Source organism: Callithrix jacchus, chromosome 19 (genome assembly GCF_049354715.1).
Source record: "Callithrix jacchus isolate 240 chromosome 19, calJac240_pri, whole genome shotgun sequence".
In the NCBI taxonomy this organism is placed as follows: Eukaryota; Metazoa; Chordata; class Mammalia; order Primates; family Cebidae; genus Callithrix; species Callithrix jacchus.
In genome coordinates, this window is record NC_133520.1 from 29,315,405 (window position 1) to 29,332,581 (window position 17,177).

General features: G+C 50.1%; 1 protein-coding gene across 7 annotated transcripts in view; it reads left to right on the top strand.

Moving 5' to 3' along the window:
- The window catches only part of LGR6 (leucine rich repeat containing G protein-coupled receptor 6), a 125,652-nt gene that overhangs the window by 96,496 nt on the left and 11,979 nt on the right, over nt 1-17,177 (top strand). For 6 of the 7 annotated variants that reach the window (XM_078356838.1, XM_078356840.1, XM_078356841.1 and 3 more), the window contains 8 exons: nt 5,815-5,883; nt 9,415-9,486; nt 9,730-9,801; nt 11,480-11,548; nt 12,805-12,876; nt 13,980-14,045; nt 15,161-15,232; nt 15,638-15,709. In XM_078356838.1, coding sequence (XP_078212964.1) covers nt 5,815-5,883; nt 9,415-9,486; nt 9,730-9,801; nt 11,480-11,548; nt 12,805-12,876; nt 13,980-14,045; nt 15,161-15,232; nt 15,638-15,709 — 564 coding nt within the window. The remainder of the gene's footprint in view (nt 1-5,814; nt 5,884-9,414; nt 9,487-9,729; nt 9,802-11,479; nt 11,549-12,804; nt 12,877-13,979; nt 14,046-15,160; nt 15,233-15,637; nt 15,710-17,177) is intronic. The other variant, XM_078356839.1, reaches the window with a different exon arrangement.

Sequence of the window (17,177 nt, forward strand, 5' to 3'; positions counted from 1 at the left end):
ATGTGTAGTCGCTAAGAATGTGGGCTTCAGACTCAAACTGCCAGGGTTCAAATCCTGGCTGTGACACTGAATTAGTTCAGGTAGGCTAAATGGCTGTGACATATAGACCGAAACATGTGTAATGGCATAAACACAATAGAAGTTTATTTCTGGATCATGTAACAGTCCAAGGAGAGTGTGTCTTCTTGGCAGGGGGCCCTCGTCCATGTGATGAGTCAGGGACCAGGCTTCTTGGGAGCTTGCCACCTCCAGGGCCTCATTGTTTTTGGCCTTTAGCTGGTGGAAGGCTAGAAACACCAGTGAGGAGACAAGTTGTCTATTTTATAAATCCTGGACTAGATGCAGTATGCACCACTTCTGACACACCTGCTGTGAGGGAGGCTGAGAAGTCCACTCTCGCTCCACTACTGGCTATTTCTCCTATTACAATTAGCTGGCACTGCCCAATAAAACTTTCTGGGATGATGGAAATGTTCTGCATCTGTGCTTCTTATATGATAGCTGCTAACCACATGTTGCTACTGAGCACTTGAAGTGTGGCTAGTGAAAGAGCCAAATCTTGCATTTTATTATTTGTAGTTAAAATAGCCACACATGGCTGGTGGCTATTGTATTAGACAGTGCAGCCACAGAGAAAAGAAAGAGTAGATTTTGACTTATAGACAGTGGATGCGCCACAGCCAGTTATCAACTGTGTGATTGAGTGACTAATTTAATCTCTCTTTGTGTCACTTTCCTCAACTGTGAAGTGAGTATAATAGTAGAATCTGCCTCTTGAGGCTGTTGTGAGGGTTAAGAGATTATTTGGACAAAACACTTAGTGGCTGGCACACAGACAGTGCTGTCAATGTTATCATATAAATGACATGGAGGCAGGCACATCAGATAAGAAGTGCACAACAGTCCAGAGGAGAGAGTCCTCTAGAATTACCTCCAAATATTGCCCGTTGCCCCAACCAAGCTATATTGTTTGCTCTTTTCCAAAAACGACTCCACAGCACTCAACTCCTCTAAATCCATGCTCTCTCTGCTTGATCCATGCATCCCATCATATTGAAATCCTGCTGTTTTAGCAAGACCGGATTCAAATGTCACATTTCCATGAAGCCCTCATGGTCTTCACAGCTGTGGTGTGATCACTGCAGTCTGTGAAGGTCCTGATGCTTTGTGTGCTCTCCAAAGTCATGTCAAGGATGCCCGTTTCATCATCTTGTGCATTTGTCTAGATAGCAGTGTTTTTTTTTTAACTCATCTCTCTACCTTCCACTTTACCCAGCAGAATTATTTGTGTATTTTGAAGAGGCAACAAATGTTCGTTGCACTGAGCTGAATTCATCAGGAGCAGAGAGAGTTGCAAAGACATGTTCCCTGGACAATTAGAGCCAGAGATTACATCTACATGGCACTATATGAAGCAGGACTTTGGCAATTACCCAGGTCATTAAATCTGGGTAGATGTCCAAATGGGAAAATTCCGGCCACCTCATTGGCATGGAGTTTGCAGAATTCTCTTTCACCTTTGCACAATTTTTATTCTCTCACATTTCTCTACAAAAATAGACTTCTAGTTCCCATGCCTTTTCCCATCTTTTGCTACTGTCTGTTAGGCCACTCCTGCAAAATTCCTGACCAGAAACTGCCAAGGAGGGCTGGAACTACTCAACTAATTGCCTGGACATGGGTGCAATGAACTGTATAAGGACTCAGTGATAGCAAAGTTACATTGGTCTCTGTGGCCACAGGCAAGCCATTCAGGACTGTCTTGTGCCTTTTGTGACATCAACCTCAAAATCCTAAGGATGTTCCCCCAAATAGTCTAGATTTCCTAAAGAGGCCATTAACAGTTTCATTAATCAATTTATTCAGATGTCCTCATTGATTCATCCATCAAGTATTTGTTGAGCTCCTGCTATGTGCCAGGATTATTATGGTATTTAGAATATAAAACAATTTTCAAGGAGCTTTCATTCTGATTGGGTGGGAAGAAGATAAACAAATATATGTCAGGTAACTAAGTTCTGTGAAGAAAAAGAATGGAGGCTGTCTCATTCTCTATTGCTGCATAACAAATCACCCCAAAATTTAGTGGCTTAAAATATCACTTTATTGTTTCTCATGAGTCATAGCCTTGCTGGCACATCAGGGCGGTTCTTCTGCTGGAGCCAAGCCCTGGGTTCATTCATGAGGTTGTGGTCATCTGTGCATAACCAGGACTAAGAGGTAGAGGGAGGTCACTCACATGTCTGGGGCTTTGGTATTGCCCGTCAGCTTATCTTCTCTCCCCACATGGCCCTCGTCATTCAAGAGTCTAGCCTGGACTTTCTTACATAGTTGTGGGAGCATTGCAAGAAAGCAAAGGCGGAGGCTGTGAGGCCTCTTGTGACCCAGGACCAAGTCACACTATATCACTTCCATCTCATTCGGTCAGACCATGCCAGACAAGGCCGTCCCAGCCTCAGGTAGATGTCATGTCTTGAGAGAAACCACAAAGGATCTGTGGTCACTTTTAATCTATCACACTGGATAAGGGAATAGCAAATGACAGAATATGCTATTTTAGATAGAGCAGTCAGGGAAGGCCTCTCTGATGAGGTATAATTTGGGTAGAGACCTGAATGAATTGAATGAGTAAATCATAGGAGTATTTGGGGAAGAGCATTCTAGGCCTATGGAATAGCAAGCAAAGTCTCTGAAGCCAGACCAATGCAATACTTTACATTTGAGATAATAACACAGTTTTAAGACTTTTCAGCTGGGCACAGTGGCTCACGCCTATAATCCCAGCACTTTTGGAGGCTGAGGCGGGCAGATCACCTGAGGTCAGGAGTTCAAGACCAGCCTAACATAGAGAATCCCTGTCTCTACTGAAAATACAAAAATTAGCCCAGTGTGGTAGCTCACGCCTTTAATCCCAGCTACTCCTGAGGCTGAGGCAGGAGAATCGCTTGAACCTGGGAGGCAGAGGTTGCAGTGAGCTGAGATCCTACCACTGCACTCTAGCCTGGGCAAGAGAGCAAGATTCCAATTAAAAAAAAAAAAGTAGGACTTTTCAATAAAGATACTTCCATATTATTTATGGAAAATCTGGTTCTCGGGCAATAGTGGAGAACTCCCTAGTGAGCTGAGCCAAGATGAAGGGGGAGCACCTGCTTTTCAAATACTGAGATACAAGAATGAATCATGTACACAATTTAAAACCAAAAAGAAAGGCCATTGCCTTCATCCCTGCCTCCATCCTCAACTCTCCCAGCCTGGTTTTCTAGGCATTTTCTGTAGTCCCTGGTAGAACTCCAGGAACTCTACAGTTTGAAAATTCCTCCATTTCCAACTCTAATACCTCTGGTTTCAGTCAAAGTGCTTTGCACACATCCTGGCCTCCTCTTGACCACATCCTCACACAGCCTGCGGGTGCCTCTATGTGAGCGAATCAACAAGGTTTGACACATGAGAGGCAAAGGTGTCTGACTCACTAGAGAACAAAGCAGAGAGAAGCAAAGCAGAAGGGATTTTCTACTGTAATTACCCAAGATCACCAGGGCAGTCTGAGGGTAATCGGGTAATTAGTGTGTATGTGTGTGTGTGTGTGTGTGTGTGTGTGTGTGTGTGTGTTTAGTGAGGGACAATTATCCGGCTCACTGGCTGCCAGACGCTTGTCACTGCCCCTCTGGCCCTTGGGCTGGGTTCCTGGCTCTACCTGTGGACTATTAAGTGTAATGACCCTGTCACACAGAGGAGCCTGTCATTATCTCCATGTTAACATGGTATTCATCCACAAGACCCTGCCAAGTCACTCTGTAATTAGAGGGCCTCCACGTGGTCCCCTGCCTGGCATTGGACAGCCATGAAAGTTGCCAGGGCAGGGGTGGCTTTAAAAGGCTGAGGAGGTGGGCCAGGGTCATCCTGGGAGGCTCAGGAGGGACGCTGCAACTGTGTCTTCCCCCAATCTATTGCCAAACCCCAGGACCCCAGAAACAGGATTTGAGAGGGATCAAGACACCCTCAAATCAGTCGCATTTCCACATGGAGCTAAGTCATTGGCTACTGAGTAAAATGTAAGCCCAACTTTACAATTTTGGAAGCTCTTGGATGGTATAGAGGGGATCTCATCACATAACAGGGAGTACAACTTTCCAGAAGCTCCCTGTAGTTCTCACTCTTTACTGCCCAGTTACTCTTTACTGTCTCCCTAAAAACTGCAACACTCACCTCTTCCCTTGGGGCTCCCCCACCTTTGGGGCTCTTTTCTATTTGTCACAAGCAATTCTAAATCTTTTCAGATGAAAATAAAAGTTGCCCTGAGTCTCTTCCATTCCTCTTCCTTCTCTCATCCTGTCATCTCCATGAAAGGCACAGACACAGAAGCTTCCTTAAAAGAGTCAATGGAGGCCAAGCGCAGTGGCTCATGCCTATAATCCCAGGATTTTGGGAGGCCGAGGAGGGCAGATCACAAGGCCAGGAGTTTGAGACCAGCCTGGCCAACATGATGAAACCCCGTCTCTACTAAAAAAAATACAAAAATTAGCCGGGCATGGTGGCATGCACCTGTAATCCTAGCTACTTGGGAGGCTGAGGCAGGAGAACTGCTTGAACCAAGGAGGTGGAAGTTGCAGTGAGCCGAGATTGTGCCACTACACTCCAGCCTGGGTAACAGAGCAAGACTGCATCTCAAAAAAAAAAAAAAAAAAAGAGTTGATGGAGTGACACCGTGGTCCCTTATGGGTCAATATTTTGCCCCGGTGCCTGAGTAGTGTTTTTCTGAGTATCCTTGTACTTACCCATATACATTCCTAGACTTGAATACCTGGGTGTGAATCTTTTAATTTGAAAAGGTGTTGTCAAATCGTTTCTGAAAGGTTGTACACGTTTAAATTCTGATAATAATTCATCAGAATGCTTGTTTCTTCATATTCTCTCCTCCTTGGGTTGCCACTCTTTTTAAAATTACCTTCATCATTTTCTAATTATACATGTGATGTATGCTCATTGCAAGAAAAAAAGGAAAGTACAGAAAAGTAAAGAGAAAATAGCTGTTGTGCCTTCACGCAAAGAGAAGAAACACTCCCCCTTTTATTTTTTTGAGACAGTTTCGCTCTTGTTACCCAGCTGGAGTGCAATGGCCCAATCTCGGCTCACCGCAACCTCCGCCTCCTGGGTTCAGGCAATTCCCCTGCCTCAGCCTCCCGAGTAGCTGGGACTACAGGTGTTACCCACCATGCCCAGCTAATTTTTGTATTTTTTAGTAGAGACCGGGTTTCACCATGTTGACCAGGATGGTCTCGATCTCTTGAACTCGTGATCCACCCGCCTCGGCCTCCCAAAGTGCTGGGATTATAGGCGTGAGCCACCGCACCCGGTCCACACTCCCCATTTTTATAGGGGATGACAGCAAAGACCACAGATAGTTAAGGTAGTCACCGAGGTACCTCTGGAATCCCTAGTACTGGTTATAGGATGTTAATGATCACACACTTCCCCACTTCCTCCACTCTGCTGATGTTTCCAAAGGCTTGAGATGCTTTCTTCAGCTGGCAGGGACTATTCTGAGGGAGATGGTTCCAGGTATTCACACCCCTAAAGTATGTCTCCCCCTTCAAAACAGTTCTGCAGCCAGGAAGATTCCGCGCCTGAGGATTTGCGAAATAGGAATGGAGCACGAATATTCCAAAAACGTGTTTCCAGACATTGGCCATGGGATCCAACAGATTGGAAAACCCATCTCCCTGGCCAAGCCCAGAGCCAAGTTTCCATGTCTCAGGGACCCTGACATGCCCCATTAAGCCTTTGCTCTAATGACTGCTCTGTTTTCCATTCCAGAGACCTGAATTATAACGAGCTGCAGGAGTTCCCCGTGGCCATCCGGACCCTGGGCAGACTACAGGAACTGTAAGCGCCTCTGTTGGTTTCTGTGGATGTCCTCCTGTCCCAAGGGCAGGGGCTGAAGCCAGCCTGAGCTGTCTCATCCTCTCACCTCCTCACTTCCCATGGTCCTTGTGGAAGATGTAGCTGGCCTCCGCTCCCCAAGCCCCAGTGCAGCTCTAAGTAGTCCCAAGCCTCATTAGCTTGGCTTTGAGCACTTCCTGGGGGTATATCAATAGCCGAAATGGCCCTGAGCCCTTCCAGCCTGGGAAAACCCATGGCACAAGCCACCTCCTCTTAGCCTGGGCCTGGCACTGCCCCTGCCTTGGTTGGGGTGTGTCCAGAGAAGAATGAGGAAAAGAGCTGGGAGCTGGTTTACAGGATCACTCCTCAGCACTTTGTCCCCAGGGCGACTGAAAAGTTGTCTCTGGTTCCCCAAAGCCACCACTTATTTTATTTCAGCATTCACTGAGCACCCAGTATGGCCAGCACTGTGTTTAGTGATAAACACAAACGAAGGGTCAGATTGACATGGCCCTGTCTAAGCATCCTCAGCTTCATTGAAGACACAAAGTAACATAGGTAAAACAGGGAACAGGACAAAATGGTATATAACGCCAACCATAAATTACAGAGTATTAGCTAAAACACTGGTGGGAGCTCAGAGTAACATGGAAAGATCATTGTACTAATCCTGAGAGGAGCCTTAAAGGATATCAGGATTCAGGTGGCAGTGATGGGGAGCAGAGAGGCATTTCAAAGGAAGAAACGGTAGGTAAAGACCCAGGTAGGAAGTTGAGCTGGCAGAGGAAGGAGCACGGATGGGAAGCAGCTTTACTGGAGAGGCCCTCTCAAGAAACAAGAAGAGCTCTACTATACAGCTAGAGTGGGACCAGATTAAGGGGGGACCTGGAGACTCATGAATGGAGCCCCAAATCTCCAGGCAGCTTAGTATCTTTTATTTCTTTCTTTCTTTTTGAGACAGGGTCTCATTCTGTCGCCAGGCTGGAGTGCAGTGGCTCAATCTCGGCTCACCGCAACCTCCGTCTCCCAGGTTCAAGCGATTCTCCTGCCTCAGCCTGGGACTACAGGCACACACCACCATGCCCTGCTGATTTTTGCATTTTTAGTGGAGACGGGGTTTCACCATGTTGGCCAGGATGGTCTCGATCTCCTGACCTCATGATCTGCCCTCTTTAGCCTCCCAAAGTGCCGGGATTATAGGCATGAGCCACCGTGGCTGGCCAGCTTAGTATCTTTATAGTTGAAACAACCACCACCACCTGACACCTACAGTACTAGCCCCATGTCACCTCACTCACCTCATCCAGAAGTTTGAAGGGGTGAATGCCAGATGTAGGTGGCAGATAGGGAACAACTGGACCAGTTAGTCTGGCTGGGCATGGTGGCTCACTCCTGTAATCCCAGCACTTTGGGAGGTCGAGGCAGGTGGATCACTTGAGGTCAGAAGTTTGAGTTGGCTAACATGGTGAAACCTCGTCTCTACTAAAAATACAAAAAGCAGCCAGGCATGGTGGCGCGTGCCTGTAGTCCCACCTACTTGGAAAGCTAAGGCACAAAAATGGCTTGAACCTGTGAGGCAGAGATTGCAATGAACCGAGATTGCACCACTGCACTCGAGCCTGGGTGACAGAGTGAGACTCCATAAGAAAAAAAAAAGTGTAAGTGAGAAACTGTTGGAAGTTCTCCATCGCCAGAGTCACCAAGGTCTGACTTTTTTCCTTTGAGCTGGGGCCTGAGAGGAGCGTGAGATTTGATCGATCAAGAAGGCCTGAAGGGAACAGGATGTGCAAAAGCACTGGGCCAGGAAGCAATAAAGCATTATCGGAGAGAGAGGAGACCTAAGTTAGTCACAGGGGCAAAAAGGTGTGGGGGCAGGGTTTGCCTGTCTGTCTATCCATCTCTCCTTCTCTCTCATCTATTGAGAGAAAGCTGATTTAGGACAGGGCCCCTGTCTTAGAAACGTCTAAATCCCTCAGAGCTTGGCCCAACGTTAGACACAAAGATAGTTTAAGAAAAACATAATGAGCAGATGAGAGGAATAAATTAATGAACAAATAGGCCTGGGTAGATGGCACTGGCTGGAGGTGTCTGAGGATGAAGCTATGAGTGAGACAGTGTGAAGATGGAAGTCACAATGGGATGGCAGGAGGAAAACAGAGGTGAGCAGAGGCCGGGGGACAGAGATGCCAGAAACTGCCCATAAAAAAGAGGGGGAGGGGCCGGGCACAGTCGCTGATGCCTATAATCCCAGCACTTTGGGAGGCCGAAGTGGGTGGATCATGAGTTCAAGAGATCAAGGCCATCCTGGCCAACATGGGGAAACTCTGTCTCTACTAAAAATACTAAAATTAGCTGGGTTTGGTGGCACATGCCTGTAATCTCAGCTACTTGGGAGGCCAAGGCAGGAGAATTGCTTGAACCCTGGAGGTGGAGATTGCAGTGAGCTGAGATCTTGCCATTGCACGGTGACAGAGTGAGACCCCATCTCAAAGAAAAAAAAAGAGGGGGAAGGAAAGGGGCCTGCTCTGCACAGGTTATGTACTTTTCAGTCCAACATGTTATTTATTTTGAAATGTTCTTCCCAACTAACCAAACACGTAATTCCTGGCTTCCAGACTGTCAGACCCTCATCTGGGTGCCTCAGTCCTCATTTTCCTATAGTGCCATCCACAGTCACTCAGTGTCCCATTCCACACCTTGTACCCCTGGCTGCGTACTGTTGACATGTCTATGTTTCTTTATTTCAGGGCCTTGAGGCCAAGCCAGCCTCCATTTGAGGAGCATCCCTCACCTGGGATCCCCTGGAAGCTGTGTTTTTTCTGTATCTTCCTTTTCCTCTCATATACCCTTGACTTCCTCTGTGGGGACCCACCAGGGCTCCTACCACAAGTGGCTAAGGAGAGGATTCCCCTCCTGGGACCTGAACTCTGCCTCTTGCTCTTGAGTTGCTGCCACAGGCTTCCTGAGACCTGTAGCCCAGGTCTCCACCCTTCACTCCTTTCACATTTGTTAGGGAAAGGAGGGTGTGTAATTGAACAAGAAGAAAAATTGGCTGGGTGTGGAGGCTCATGTCTACAATCCCAACACTTTGGAAGGCAGAGACAGGAGGATCACTTTAGCCCAGGAGTTCTAGACTAGCCTGGGCAACAAAGTGAGATCTCGTCTCTACAAAAAAAAAAAAAAAAAAAAATCAAAAACTTAGCCAGGTATGGTGGCACATGCCTGTAGTCCCAGCTATGTGGGAGGCTGAGGCAGGAGAGTCACTTGAGCCCAGGAAGTTAAGGCCACACTGCAGTGAGCTAAGTTCGCATCATTGCACTCCAGCCTGTGCAACAGAGACCCTGTCTGAAAAAAAAAAAGAAAAAAAACCAGCAACACAGGCAGTATTTGAATCTAAACCTGGAATCTCCAGGCAGATGCCTCTTTGTCTTATGGACTGTCTAGCTTGCTGTCCAAAGCCCCGTGGAATTCCATGCCTCTTTCCCACTGTACTTTTCTCCAAATCCTCACTGGTTCCCGGGTGTTGTCTTCCAGGGGGTTCCATAACAACAACATCAAGGCCATCCCAGAAAAGGCCTTCATGGGGAACCCTCTGCTACAGACAATGTGAGTGTTACTTTCTCTGGTCTCTTGATGCTGAACAGTGTTTCAGGGAGGAGGACAGAGGATGGGAAGGCCAGAGGGACTGCCCTAGAAAACAGCAGGGAGGCAGAAGTATGGGAGGGGTTGCCGTTCCCTGCGAGTCCCTTCCTGGGCCTACATTGGTAGGAAAAGAAAGCAGCGGTTGGCCTTAGTCCCAGCAGAAAGATCTGAAAAACTGAATTCGGTGTTTGGACCTTCTTCTTCCAGACACTTCTATGACAACCCAATCCAGTCTGTGGGAAGGTCGGCGTTCCAGTACCTGCCTAAACTCCACACGCTGTAAGTTGTCTCCTGAAGGCTGCTGCAGCCTGAACCTCCCCTTTTCCTCACTCCTCCATTCTCTCTCCTGCCTTCCGCCAGCACATCTCTAACTTGCAAGGCGCAAGCCCACTTCAAGGCATGGTCTTCAAGGCTGCAGGCCTCTGCTTTGCTCAGATCCGTTCCCACCTCTTTCTAAATGTAATAGCCTCCCTCCACCTCCCTGACCTGTGGCTTCTTCCCAGGTCTTAAAGGGGCAAAAAATGGTCCATCTCCATAGCCAAGGACTTTCCTTTGGCCTCCTGGTAGCTCATGGTGGCTTCTCCAAAAATGACCAAAGAGTTGAATATGCTATGTTCTCTCAAGGGTGGCTCTCCTGCGGCCTTGGAGCCCAGATCCCTGGGCCCTTTGCTATGCCATCATTATTTCCCCTCTCTCATTCTCTAATTTCTAGCCCAAGTCCCATTTTTTTTTTTTGAAGAAATTTCCATGGAGGCAGGCACAGTGGCTCATGCCTGTAATCCCAGCACTTTGGGAGGCCGAGGTGGGTGGATAGTTCGAAGTCAGGAGTTTGAGACCACACTGGCCAACATGGTAAAACCCTGTCTCTACTAAAAATACAAAAAATTAGCCGGGTATGGTGGTGGGCACCTGTGATCCCAGCTACTCGGGAGGCTGAGGCAGGAGAATCACTTGAACCCGGGAGGCAGAGGTTGCAGTGAGCCAAGATCATGCCATTACACTCTAGCCTGGGCAACGAGAATGAAACTCCATCTCAAAAAAAAAAAAATACAAAAATTAGCTGGACGTGGCAGTGCATGCCTGTAGTTGCAGCTAAGCTACTTGGGAGACTGAGGCAGGAGAATCACTTGAACCTGGGAGGCAGAGGTGACAGTGAGCCAAGACTCAGTCTCAAAAAAAAAAAAGCTTCCATGGATTGCTGTCAGCCTACTGTGGCATCACAGTAACACAGCCAACATCTCCAAAGCACATACTTAACTTTCATGTCTGTTACTGCATTTCATCTGCATCCTAACCCTGTGAGGTAGGTGTTATTGGTCAATTTTACACACGGAACATGAGGTACTGAGGCCCTGCTTGGGCACGAGCCCAGAACCTTTTAATTTCAGATTCTGGGCTCATTTCTGGACCCCACACTGCCTCCTCAGGGCCTTTCACAACATGCAGGCCCCATGTGGGTCCGTGTCCTCAATAAGATAGGAGGTGGTGGGGAAAAGGAAAACCACTGGTCTAAAGCAGTTCTCTAAAGAGAACTGATAGTTTTAATAAAGTTCTAACAGATGACAATTTAGGGGAGATCCTATCTCAGGTTCTAATAAGCAAAACCCAGCAGCCAAGGGCTTCTCCAGAAGCACCCAAGCTGTGGTCTGTTAACCAGAGGTCGTTTCCATGTTGCTTGCCTGTGGGGTTTTGGCAAGCTGAACGGTGAATGCTGAGGTTACCCCGTTCTGTTTGGGCAAGAGCATGCTGAGCAAACTTGGGCAAATGGCTGGTTGGACCCTGCTAAGCGTGGCTCAGACTCCACCAGGGCCTGGGTGGCTGACTTGAGGGAGATTGCGGGGAAGGATGACATTGTCCTCAAAGGAGGAGTCCCCGAGGGGAGACAAAACAGATAATTGAGAGTCTGGATGTTGAGATGCTCTGATCCCACTCCTCAGAGCTCATTATCTGTTTCCAGATCTCTGAATGGTGCCACAGACATCCAGGAGGTTCCAGATCTCAAAGGCACCACCAGCCTGGAGATCCTGTGAGTGATTCTCTGTCCCTCCACCTTATATGTCACCCAGCTGCATCCCCAAGGGCTCTTCCACCTCCTTATCCCTGGAAGGCTGTCCAGGTTCTTTGCTTCCCTCTTACCCAGCCTGCCTCTACTGCTGGCTGTACCTCAGGGGTCCATGGCTTCCTTCTAATGTGGCACTGCCCACAGGCAAGGTCAGGAGGTGGCAGGTGGGATGGCAGGGAGGAGGCTGGCCTTTCTCTCTTTACCATGCTTGGATTTTTCAGGTATGAATTCAAAGCTCCTAAACCCAAGACACAGGTATATTGGGTTGAAGCGATGGAGAGGAGGGTTGTGAAAACCCATCTTCTTTGCCTTTCTGAAGCTTGATTCCAACAAAGACATTCTTGTATTTTCTAGTATTATATCCTATGGCGTAGAGGGAGGGAGTATCAAAGCACAGTAGGCCCTCAATACATTTAAATGAATGAAATGAAACAACTGAGCAAATACCCAAAGTGAGTGTCAGGAAGTCGGCCGCCCTGCCCCGCACCACAAAGCTCATTCATGGCACCGTTGGGACTGGGACTCTCCTCTGTGCCTCTATTGTCTCTCCACTAGATTCGTTGGCATGTGGAAAATTTTCCATGAGGGAAGTAGTCATTCCCCAGACATGACCTTGGCCTTGGGTCCTTCCTGGGACACCCTGCCCTAAGCCAAGCTGGCACTCCAACCTGCCCCCACAGCCCTCTCCAGACCAGCGCCTGGTTCTTCCCTTGTTTCCCATCTTTTCTCCCTCCTCCGAGGCACAGGGACCAAATTCTGTGCTTGGTTCCCATGGTCCCACTACGGTTTTTTTCTGTCTACTCCTTGCCCATGAATATCCCCCGTCTTTAAGGTCTCTACAGCGGAGATTTGTGTCCCTGTCCTACAGGCCCAGTGCTGCTTGAGACCATTATGAGACCTGGGGTAGGGACAGGATGGGGATGCCTGGAGCTGGGCTGGACATGCAGGGACTGTCGGCCAAGCAGAGCCCTGGGCTGTGGCCCTCTCTCTCCACTCCCCTCCCCCAGCTCCTCCAGGCCCAGGGGAACTTGGGGCTCAGATGCCAGTGTCTGCTCATTTCTGTCCCCACAGCCCCACCCCCCACCCTGTCTCTCCCTCCATTTCTCTCTTTTGTTAACTCCGTCATCCCACGACACTATCAGGTCCAGAGCTGGAGCCGGGTGGCTGGGAATGGCAGGGCCCCGGGCCTGGTGCCAGCTCTGTCTCTGTTCTCCCTGCAGGACCCTGACCCGCGCAGGCATCCGGCTGCTCCCATCGGGGATGTGCCAACAGCTACCCAGGCTCCGAGTCCTGTGAGTGCTCACAAGCGTTCTACAGTCTTGGCATTGTGCCCCCACCCCCATGTCCCACAAAAGGCCTCTCCTGCTTCTGTCCCACTTGGTCACTTCTCTTCCTGGAGAGTGGGGCGGCATAGACTCCTGCTAAGAGCCTGCCCCAGAGGGACTGGGTTTGAGGCACAGCTCTGCCACTTTCTAGCTTGATTAATTTGGACTCACTCTTTAATGTCACTGAGCTTCGATATCCTCCTCTATAAAATATGGGTCAGTTTGTAAAGGTTAAAAAAATAGGTAAAGCACCTAGTGCATAGTGCCAATAAATGACATTATTACGCTAATTTACACAAGAAAATTAGTCCCCTCTTGGGATCTCGGGACTGTGGAGGTACTTAAGTGACCTCTGAAGGCAAGGGGAGTTTTCCTCTCTCCTTGGACTCTAACTTGAATCTGAGGCTCCTCACTAGGGGCCATAGACCCGCAGCTCAAGATGGGTGGACCAACACACGGTGTGTGGAAAGAGCCCTAGACTGGGAGTCCAGAGACACAGGCTCCAGACTCAGCCTGGCCGCTGACTGGTGGTATGTCCTTTAGCACGTCCTGTCCCCTCTGTGGGCCTCAGGTTTTTCATCTGCTGAGGAAAGGGGTTGGGCCAGATGATCCCTAAGGGCCTTCAGCTCTGATCTTTCCTGCCGGTCCCATAAATGGTGACTGCAGGTGGTTGGGTTGGCGTTCCTCAGTGATATCTGATGTCTTCTCTGCTGGCTGGCTCAGTGCCCCTCTCCCCAACTCTCTGCCTCTTTCCTCTAACCACGCCCCTCTCAATTCTGGTTCCTCTTCCCCCAGGACTCTCCCAAGTGCCCTCAGGCCATCACATGATAAGGTAGCCCCATCTAGGCCCAGTGAGGAGCAAGACTCAGTAGGAGGAAATGCAGAGAGAGTGAATTGAGGAGATTGGTGCCCTGGTGTGAGACGTATCAACAGCTGCATTGCTGTGGGGTCCCCACAGTCTTTGGCTGCTTGACAGGAAGGCACAGCCCTGGCCAGAGCCCTCACTCCCCTGCCCCCACAGCCCTCAAGTAGCCACCACTTCACCCCAGCCCTGCCTTTCTCTTCCCCAGGGAACTGTCTCACAACCAAATTGAGGAGCTGCCCAGCCTGCACAGGTGTCAGAAGTTGGAGGAAATGTGAGTCTGGGGTGGGGGAGAGGCAAAGGCATGCCAGCCAGACCCTGAGCAAGTCTTGCAGGGAGGCGTGTTGGGGTGTCAGTAAGGGCCAATGAACACTTTGACATTTCCTCCTCCTCTTTTCTGAGTTTGTTGAACCCAGCGTTTAGGGCTGAGAGCTTGGCAGAGGCCTGCACAGTGGCCCTAGGACTCACAGCAGATGACAGACCCAGGAGCTGGTGTCCAAAAGGAGTCTCAAGGTGGCTCCTTATGAGTCAACAGCAACGCAGAAATGCAGGAGTGATTAGGCCAGTGGAGGGACAGGGTCGCATCAGGGCTCCATGGGTTGGACTGGAGAAGGCTGTAAGGAGTTGGAACACCCTGCATTTTGGAACATGCTCTCTCCTTTCCATACCCCCGTAAACACACACACGCATATGTGTGTATGTGTTTGCATGTTACACACAGACATTAAAACCGTATGTGGAAGAAGAAGCCTGGGATTCAAAGGTCACAAAGAAATATCACTTTAAAAATTCTTTAAGCTCTGTTAACCCAGCTCCTGTTTTCTCAAGCCAGCACGGCCTCTTGAGCCTCCCTGTGTCTGTCCCCTGCTTCTAGGCAGGGCCATGCCTTTTGGGGCTGGGGCAGGGTAGGGGTATGAGGGTCTCCTGTTTGTCTAGGTGCCAAGGGAAGGAGGGTCTTCCGCATGGCTGAGGCCCAGGGTCTATCTCCCGTTCAGACAACCTGTCTACTGAACTGTGCTTCCCAGCTCGGGCCAGTCTCTTAGGCTGGGCGGTGCTCTGCTTCTGGGCTAGGGTCTGGAGGACCCATGGTGATGGGAGGTGGGGGCCAGTTCGGCTGGGCCGGGAGCCAAGCCCAGTGGGAACACTGGAAGCTGACTCCCTTTTGGGCCACAGGGATGGTTTTGTGGCTTTGTCTCCTGACCCACTTACCCAAGGCAACCGGATCCCCTTGTGCTCCCTTTAATTCTGGTGACTTCCTCGGGCTGGGCTCTTTCTTCCTGTGCCAGGAGAAGTGGGGGGCTCTCCTTTCTTCCTCCCAGTGCTCGGGGGGCATGGAGCAGAGCCAGGGTCTGAGCCTGCCGACTCATCCAGCCTCTCTTGCTGCCCTAGCGGCCTCCAACACAACCACATCTGGGAAATTGGAGCTGACACCTTCAGCCAGCTGAGCTCCCTGCAAGCCCTGTGAGTACCTGCACCCAGGGATGGGCCATGGAGGAGCCGCCGTGTCCCTCTGCCAGCCATGCTCATTCTCATAGCACATGTGTACAGTTTCAGCAGACGTGACATGCACATCACCTCCCAGCTCCATAGCCCCCACCCCCAACACGCAGACACACACACACACACACTTCTCTAGCTGGTACCCAGGAGGTCCTGAGGCTCCGGAGCCAAGCTGTCATGTCCCTGTTCCTGGGGCCACAGCCAGCTTAGGAGCTGGGCAGCAGCAGGTACCTTCCCCCCACAAAGGCTAAGGTTGCTGTTACTAGGGCCAGGTCAGACAGGGGCATATGAGGGAGAGCCCATGATGGGAACAGTGAGTCCTCCACATGTTACTGTCCCCTCCTGTCACACCCTCTCTGCCTGCAGGGATCTTAGCTGGAATGCCATCCGGTCCATCCACCCCGAGGCCTTCTCCACCCTGCGCTCCCTGGTCAAGCTGTAAGTGCCTGCTGCATTCTCCTCCAGGATGCTGGGGTCTATTCGGGACTATGGGCCGGCCAAGGGGGGCAGGAGGGCCACCCTAGAGCAGGAACATGCATATCCCAGGGAGATGGGCCTCAGTCTAATCAGTCATTCTGACAATCCGTTTGACAGCGTGTGGGGCCTAATAAACAGAGAGCCTGCCTCTTGCAAGCTCTGGAACATCATCTGCTAATGTTCTGCAGTGTTTTGGCAGCCTCAGCCCTCCTCATCCCCCACTGGCTGGGTCCATCCCCCATCCTCTCTATATGCCAATAAAGAATATGTATCGGGCCTGGAGTCCCTTCACACACAGGAGGGTCTCAGAGAGCTCAAGGGTCCCCTGCTTGAGCACTGCTGTAGAGGGCTGCCATTCTATGGGGCAGCATGGGACCTCAGGTCCCTTAAATTACATAGGATATAAACAGACAGTGATCAGTGTTGGCTGCATGGTCATTGTGTCAGGGCTGGAAGGGGCCTCTGCGGCAGCTGCCATGTACTGTGGGGCAGGTTATTCACTTCACAAGGGCTCCTGCCCAAGAGGGAGCTGACATCCTGCCACCTCCTTGCCAAGCTGTGAGTCCTAAAGGCTACCCAGACTGTCTGCCCAGACTGGGCTCTTTTCTGGTTAACACAGACTCCTTTCGGGCTGGTTCCAGCCCTGGCCTCAGTCTATCTATCCCCACCCACTTCATTTCACAGGTGAGGCCTCCAAGGCCCAGGAGGAGAAGCTTACTCAAAGCCAAGGGCCAGAACTCCCAGCAGGCACACAAGTTCCTCCTCAGACTGGGGCCATGGCTTTACAAAACTCTCACCTCCGTCTCCCCCTCCTGTTTGCTCTGGTCCTGCCAGATAGGTAGGGTGGATATTTTTATCCCTTTGAAAGATGAGGACACTGAAGCTCAGGCAGATTTGCGGCTCCCCTTGGTTACACAGCGAGTTGGTGACAGTGCCAGGTTTCCTGCCTTCCAGTCCAGGGCTGTTTCCACGACGCACAGTCTGTGGTCTTGGTGTTTGGTTTGGAACCCTGGGCTTCCTCTAATGTGTCTCCAGTAGAAGAACATGCATGTCCTCACCTCTGGCTACAAAGCAGGCTCTACAAGATGGAACGGATGACCCAATCCCTGCTTGTAGCCAGATGACCGGCTCTGTCCAATCCCAGACTCGGGCCTCTATGTCATCAGAAAACGGGGAGGAAAGGCAGGAGATGGGATCAACAACAGGAAGGTTCCCTAGGGGGGCTGGGCAGGGCTTCCTAGATGGCACTCAGTCCTGGGCATAGGACCTGTGGTTGAGGGAGCTCTTACCTACAAATTGGGACAGCTTGGCATTAAGTTAGAACAGTCCCTGGTACATAGTTGGCACCGTTATGTGTTGAATGAACGAGTGAATAAAATAATGAATAGGCTGTAGATGGTGCCTCTAACAACTCTTGGCTGCCCTCTTC